Below are 7,375 nucleotides of genomic sequence, written 5' to 3'. Positions count from 1 at the left end.
GTGTGGGGGAGGGAAGCGTGAAGTGTGGGGGAGGGAAGCGTGGAGTGTGGGAGAGGGAAGCGTGGAGTGTGGGGGAGGGAAGGGTGGAGTGTGGGGGAGGGAAGGGTGGAGTGTGGGGGAGGGAAGCGTGGAGGGAGGGAAGCGTGGAGTGTGGGGGAGGGAAGGGGGAGATGGGTAGCGGAAGCTGTGGACAGAAGAGGATGCCATGGAAGAATTTTTATGTGTGGAGTTTTTAAACTCTCTGTCTGTCTATCTGTCTGTCTGTCTGTCTCTCTCTCTCTCTCTCTCTCTCTCTCTCTCTGTCTGTCTGTCTGTCTGTCTCTCTCTCTGTGTCTGTATGTCTCTCTTTCTCTCTGTATCTCTGTCTGTTTCTGTGTGTGTGTGTGTCTCTCTCTCTGTCTGTATGTCTCTCTTTCTCTCTGTGTCTCTGTCTGTCTGTTTCTCTCTCTGTCTCTCCCTGTGCCTTTTCATATGACTGTTTGTGTGTATCTCTCTCTCCCTCTCTCTCCTTCTCTGTCTGTCTGTCTGTCTCTCTCTGTGTCTGTGTCTGTCTGTCTGTCTGTCTGTCTGTCTCTCTCTCTCTCTCTCTCTCTGCCTTTTCATATGACTCTCTGTGTGTATCTCTCTCTCCCTCTCTCTCCTTCTCTGTCTGTCTGTCTGTCTGTCTCTCTATCTCTGAATTCAGACAACTACATGGCCCTCCGCAATATCTGAACATAATTAAGAATCCTGTTTTACGAAAAGTTCACAAGGTGTCAGACTTCTTGTATCTCCATGGAAACCACATAGATCAAAATATTCCATAAAGGGTTAAAATATAGGTGTTGTTTAATCTGCAAAGAATGTACACGAAACTGAACTCCATTTAATTTTGACCTGCCCACTGCCAATATAAATCTAAAACTTGAATAACAGAGAACTGTGCTGCCAGTCCACATGGGACCATCGATGTTAGGTCGCCAGGAGGCCACACACCAGAGGAGACCATGCACTGCTGCTGAGTCACTTCGGTGGTGTTCGGTAGTGCCTGTTCTGATATAGCGTACTTAGATACCACCTGCTAAGCCCCCTACTAACGACAATAATGACAGAGTGAGCGTCTCCCCCAGAGTGGAGACCGTCATCACGTCCCTCCAACGGCAGTCACCCATGAATCCGCCGACAATAAAGACCTTGACAAGGCTCACCCCAAGAGCGGAAGTGGAGGGTTTTTGAAAGTGAGATCACTAAGAGAGCAGGGCATGAAATGCCACAAAATTTGGGGCTTTCTTATATTGATGATGGAGGAGGATGAGCATGACGATGATGATGATGATGCTGGTTTGGGGGCTACGTGACAAGACTTCACTCTATATCTACGCTTCCTGTCATAATGATATACCGGCATCAACCAGGCCCGAGAGATACAGACGCTTGCAGTGATGGTCAGTAAATTAGAGCAACACACCCATAGACGAATCCGTGAAGTGGATGTTACTCGACTGTGTGGTCCCAGTCTACCCATGGTAAACCCATAGCACACTCAACTCTGGATAGGAGCCGGCTGCCGCGGGCCGAAAAATCCACCTCCGCTGGGAATCGAACCCGTATCCTCCTAGCCGTCAGTCCGCGACGCTAACCACTTCGCCACGGCGGCTGGTACAGATAATGGTACTTACCAAAGAAGAGTAATATGCACCCCGCCCCCGCCCCCCCCCCCCCCCCCCAACCCCCTACGCCCCCGAACCCCCTCCCCCTCCCAATCCCCCCGATGCATCTGAATTGTCACTTCTGTTTGAAGATGGGAAGACGAGCACATCTCTTTCTTTGTTCCTGTCTAGAGCTTTCGCCGGCCCGCAGAAACACATCAAAATCTTGTTAATGATGCATGGTTATTCTCCTTTCTGTCTCTGTCCGTCTGTCTTTATCCTTTTATATATCCCAGTCACTTTGTCTGTCTGTTTGTCTGTATGTGTCTGTATCTCCCATCCTCTCTCTCTCAGTCTCTGAGTGTGTGTGTGTGTGTGTGTGTGTGTGTGTGTGTGTGTGTGTGTGTGTGTGAGTGAGTGTGCAAGACCAAGGGAAGCAACCCATTCTTGAAAATGAAAATAAGTTATTACCCTTTACGTCTCAGTGTAGCCCATATACTCATCTGTTGTAACTAGTGTGTGTGTGTGTGTGTGTGTGTGTGTGTGTACAAGCATACATTTAATCACACATGCTTTGCCTGCTGCCACCGACGGTCTTTCCGCTCAGTCTTACCTTTCAGTTCTGCGGCTCTCCATCTCTCTCTCTCTCTCTCTCTCTCTCTCTCTCTCTCTCTCTCTCTCTCTCTCTCTCTCTCTCTCTCTTACTGTCTGAATGGTTTTGCAAGTTTTGATTTACACTGGACTGCTGGAGCAAACAAAAAATCTCATAGTTATATATATATATAACCATGCAGCCCGCCAAAGCCTCATTTGCTGGTGTGATCTGGACACTCACAGGTTGTGTAGGAACGCCATGTACAACATCGATGAGTATGGGGAGCCTTCCCCAATTCCACATGATTTCTATTCCATGCCAGACCCACAGGATGAAGGCAAGGCATGGCCTGGATACCTGTCACTTCCATCATGTCCTCCTCACTGCGGCAGCAGCATGTGGAGGAGGCGGCTCAGCACTCGAATGGAGCATCTCCATGGGTGGAAGGGAAAGCCCCCAAACTCATTCACTCTTCCCGAGGAGGGGAAGGCTAGGTGAGAAAAGGGAGTCCCAGCATGGGATTGTCAGGATATTCACCGGGAGGACGTTTGTCAGCCGGGTGCCGTGAAATCAGTAAACATTTTAAAAGACATCCAACCCGCAAGCTGGGGAAAAAAGGAGAGTGAAAGACAGACGAGCTGCAGACAGACAGACAGTCACAGAGAGAGAGAGAGAGAGAGAGAGAGAGAGAGAGAGAGAGAGAGAGAGAGAGAGAGAGAGAGAGAGTTGAAGACGGGAGCAAACGTAGACCTGTATATGGGGAGATCAGTAGAACGAGTCAAAGTTCTTTCTCCTGATCTGGTACAGTTCTCATTCTGTTCCAAATCTTTCCTTGTTGGCTTCAGCTCAGTGTACACAAATGACGGTAACGTTGTTTTTCGATTTTCTATATTTTTGTTTGATAGTATTCTCACAAATTGTAAGCTGCGCTATATATTAGATGTCAATGTGATTTTTATTTCGATTTGTCTTGTCGAGATGTTTGGTCGGTGTAGACTACGGACATTGTATCGTTGGATTGTCGGAAAAAAACAGTATTTTGTTTGTATTTGGATGATGTTGACAGTTGCAAAGAGCAGGATCAATTCATAAGATAAGGTTGAAGAGAACTATTAATTTGGTGTTGTGCAAAGCATCCATGATAAGTGTGCATTCTAGGAATTAAGTTAGTGTAGATCAAAGGTAGGTGAGATCTGATTATTTGTTGAAAATATTTTGGCAATTGTGAATTCACACAAGTGCAACTAAACTTTTAGTATAGTTTTAAGACGAGAACAGAAGTAAACCCTGGATACGAAAACTTTCCAGAACCGTTTGCACAGTTGCAGTTTCATTTAGAGTTAGACTCTGTCCGAAATTGTGTGTGTGTGTTTGTGTGTGTGCAGTTACTCAGTGTGTGTGAGTGACTGTGTGTGTGTGTGTGTGTGTGTGTATACTTACAGTCAATGTCTTTCAGTGAACATGGAACATCTGTGTGCCCGCATGTGTGTGTGTGTGTGTGTGTGTGTGTGTGTGTGCAATGGTTTCTGTAAACAGTGTAGAAGATTCATATATTAATTTTATAAGGGTGGTGGAGGAAAGAAACTGAATGTGTGCATATGCACTTGTGTACTGTAAATCAGTGGATTTGACTGTTAACTGGAAATATTTGTGGTGATTAAAGACAGACAACATATCTGTCCAGTTTCATTTCATTTCTTCTGGGATATATATGTGTACATTTACATCTGTGGGTGACTCACTGACTGTGAAGTTGATCAGTGTGTTCTGTAAATCATATAACAGTGTGTTTGCAAAGTTTTATAAATGTGCATTGCTCTGTGTGTGTGTGTGTGTGTGTGTGTGTGTGTGTATTCAAAAGGTTTTTGTGGATCAGTCATTGTAACAGTTTTTGAATTAACATAAAAGTTAACCTTCGCTGGCTGTCGCTTTTGACTACACACGGAAGCTCATGTGGGTCGTCCACAACCCATACCGCTGTCGCTTTTGACTACACACAGAAGCTCATGTGGGTTGTCCATGACCCATACCTTTAAAGGGACAAAAACCTGTATATTCCTCCAAAGCTCATAACAAAATATATAAAAGGAAAACATATCGTAACAACTGATTACACACACATGCGCTCGCACACGTACACACACTCACACAAACACATACACTCAGAAGAAACACATGCTCACACATTCACACACACACAAACACTCACACACACGCACACACAACTGATCACACACACAAACGCATAACACCACATGCACATACATACAAACCCTACACAGAGAGAGACTGAGACACAGAGAGACAGACAGCGAGACAGAGAGAGAGATGACTCATAGCATCCTATACATGCACAAAGATATTCAGTCACACAGGTACATGCTGTTAGAGAAAGGTATGTAAGGGGGTTATAGCTGAAGGCAGGCGAAAGGGACGGGGTGGGAAGGGGGTGGGAGGGGGTAGTGGGAGAGTAGTGGGGTAGTGAGGCTATTGAAAGTATATAACTTCTTTATTTTCCTTCACTAATTGCAAATTAAACCTCCTGAAATCACTATTAAAAAGGTATGGGTCATGCATGACCCACACGAGCTTTTGAGGGGTGACCACGTTTTTTCCTCTTTAAAAAGCATGGTTCATACACGACCCACACAAGCGTCTGTGTGTAGTTAAAACACCACCTTTAATTACCCATTAACTAATAAATGATTTTTTAATATATTTTTTTGGCAAAAGTTGGCCTTTTAGGTGTAGGAAGCATTTCTGAAATTTTATAGAAAAATATTAAGAATTGGCTGAGATATTTGCGTTTTTGTTCCCTTCTGGGTTGTGTACGACCCACGATAGCCAGCGAAGGTTAAGTAAGATCTATAGAAAGTAAGGTACTAGTACACAGGTCATATGACTAGTTAAATTCATTATTGATAACATGTGCAAGAATATTACAGCAGTTGAAAAGAAAATTGAAGAAGAAGAAAACTTTGGTAAGGAAACTGATGAATGTGAAAAGATAAAAAAGGGTGATTTTTTTGTGGCTTATTTCTAATTCATACCTCCCCCCAGTTAGGGTTCCAAAGTCTTTATTTCATTTTGATATGGATAAGGATACAGGCACTGCTTCACACATAGACAGAGAGAGAGAGAGAGTGTGTGTGTGTGTGTGTGTGTGTGTGTGTGTGTGTGTGTGTGTGTGTGCTATACCAAGGGAAGCAACCAATTCTTGAAACCTGAAAATAAGTTATTACCCTTTACGTCTGAAGCCCATATACTTAATTATCTGTTGTAACTAGTGTAAGTGTGTGTGTGTGTGTGTGTGTGTGTGTGTGTGTGTGTGTGTACAAGCATACATTTAATCACAATGCTTAGTCTTTCTCTCACCCTCTTTCTCCATCTCAATGTCTTTTTTACTGTCTCATTGATTTGCAAGTTTTGATTTAAATTGGACTGCTAGAGCAAACAAAAAATCTCATAAGGTTTTCTTTTATGACAATATTATACTTGATTTTTTTCATCTTTTTCTAAGATCCCAACCAAGTTTATAACTTCTGATTTCAGGAAAAGAAAGGTCTGACTGGACATGAGATGAACACGAAAGATGAAACCAGCAGCCCAAAGTCATTTGCTGGTGTGATCTGGACACAGGTTGTGTAGGAACGCCATGTACAACAATGAGTATGGGGAGCCTTCCCCAATTCCACATGATTTCTACTCCATGCCAGACCCACAGGATGAAGGCAAGGCATGGGATACCTGTCAGTCCCATCCTCCTCAGCAGCAGCATGTGGAGGAGGCGGCTCAGCACTCGGATGGAGCATCTCCAAGGGTGGAAGGGAAAGCCCCCAAACTCATTCACTCTTCCCGAGGAGGGGAACGCTCGGTGAGAAAAGGGAGTCCCAGCATGGGACTGTCAGGATATTCAGGAGGACGAAGTGGTTCTCCCAAACATAGAGGAAGCCTCTCTACTCAGGGATCAGTCACCAGTGGTTCACAGTTAAAAGATGATGTCTCCTTGTACAGAAAGCTAACAAGAAGTTTGAGTGGGCCACATGCAGAAAGGGTGGATTCCACAGGCAGTCCTTTCACTAATGAGAGCCACCACCAGGACAGACATGCCAGAACTGTGATGAGGCAAGACTGCAGCAGTCAAGGTGCTGTGCAAGACACACCCCCTCCAACCCAACAGTCATTCCACCACCCCCATTTCCACCACCACCGTTCCTCCAGCTCCCGCCACAGCCAGGGCAAAGACTATGCCTACAGCTCTCCCCAGAAGTCCCCACGCAGCATGTCTGTGTCTGAATGCTCTGTGGAAGACAGTCCTCAGGAGCGACCTCGCCACAACCTGGCCAAGTCCAGTTACTCCCTTGACCATTCTCACAGCCCTGCACAATCCACACCAACCCTTCCATATCAGAATACAACTCCCTATCATAGTTCCTCTGCAGCTACACGCTGTGTGGTAGTCACTGACTTGGACCAAGCCATGCAAGAAAGGGACGAGAGCCGTCTGCGCTCACTTTTTGGGGACAGCATAACCTCTGAGGCCAACGTCAGCTTTGGCTACACGCCAGGCTTTGCAACAGAATTTGATGGCAACAGTGTAGACGAGACCAACTTGGACGATGACCCAGTGAATATGAAGTATGTGACCAATGTCCGTGCCCAGCCCACACAGGACTTTAGGAGCAGAAATTTCAACAATGGTGCAGGAGGAGATGAAGACAGGTATCATTTCTATGATTTCCAAGCAGAGTGCATGAAATTGGTATTGAGCTTGGTAGATGATAAGGTTCTGAATTTTTATAAACCTAGTTCATTCATGGAGAGTTGAAAGTCCCAAGTAAATATTATTTATTAGTCATATGAAAGTGATATTACTGTTGGTATTGTCTTCGAATTTACTGTCCTGATGTATAAACAAGCTCGGTTTGGTGAACTCCGTCAGTCAGTGAAACCAGTCTGTACAATTTGATTTTCATATCTGGGAGAGAAATGAAAGGAAGGAAGCTTATATGGGGTATGTTGAAAAAACAGTAATATCTAAGGGCAGAAGGAACAGATTCAGAAGACTGGTCTACTCTTTCTATTCATGAAGACAAGACTGATGAAAGATCTGCTTGCTGACAACTATTGTACATCAGGATAGGGGTGGGCT

The 7,375-nt window shown here is 44.9% G+C and overlaps 1 protein-coding gene across 2 annotated transcripts in view; it reads left to right on the top strand.

The window, feature by feature from the left end:
* The first annotated feature begins 3,062 nt into the window (after positions 1-3,062).
* Positions 3,063-7,375, top strand: part of LOC143280989 (uncharacterized) — a 79,027-nt gene continuing 74,714 nt past the window's right edge. For both annotated transcript variants that reach the window (XM_076585839.1, XM_076585838.1), the window contains exons 1-2: positions 3,063-3,088; positions 5,776-6,945. In XM_076585839.1, the coding sequence (XP_076441954.1) occupies positions 5,879-6,945 (1,067 nt within the window). In that variant the 5' untranslated portion in view covers positions 3,063-3,088; positions 5,776-5,878. The remainder of the gene's footprint in view (positions 3,089-5,775; positions 6,946-7,375) is intronic.

This window comes from Babylonia areolata, chromosome 4, assembly GCF_041734735.1.
Source record: "Babylonia areolata isolate BAREFJ2019XMU chromosome 4, ASM4173473v1, whole genome shotgun sequence".
NCBI lineage: Eukaryota > Metazoa > Mollusca > Gastropoda > Neogastropoda > Buccinidae > Babylonia > Babylonia areolata.
The sequence above is the reverse complement of the archived record's forward strand: the minus strand, read 5'-3'. Positions and strand labels throughout refer to the sequence as shown.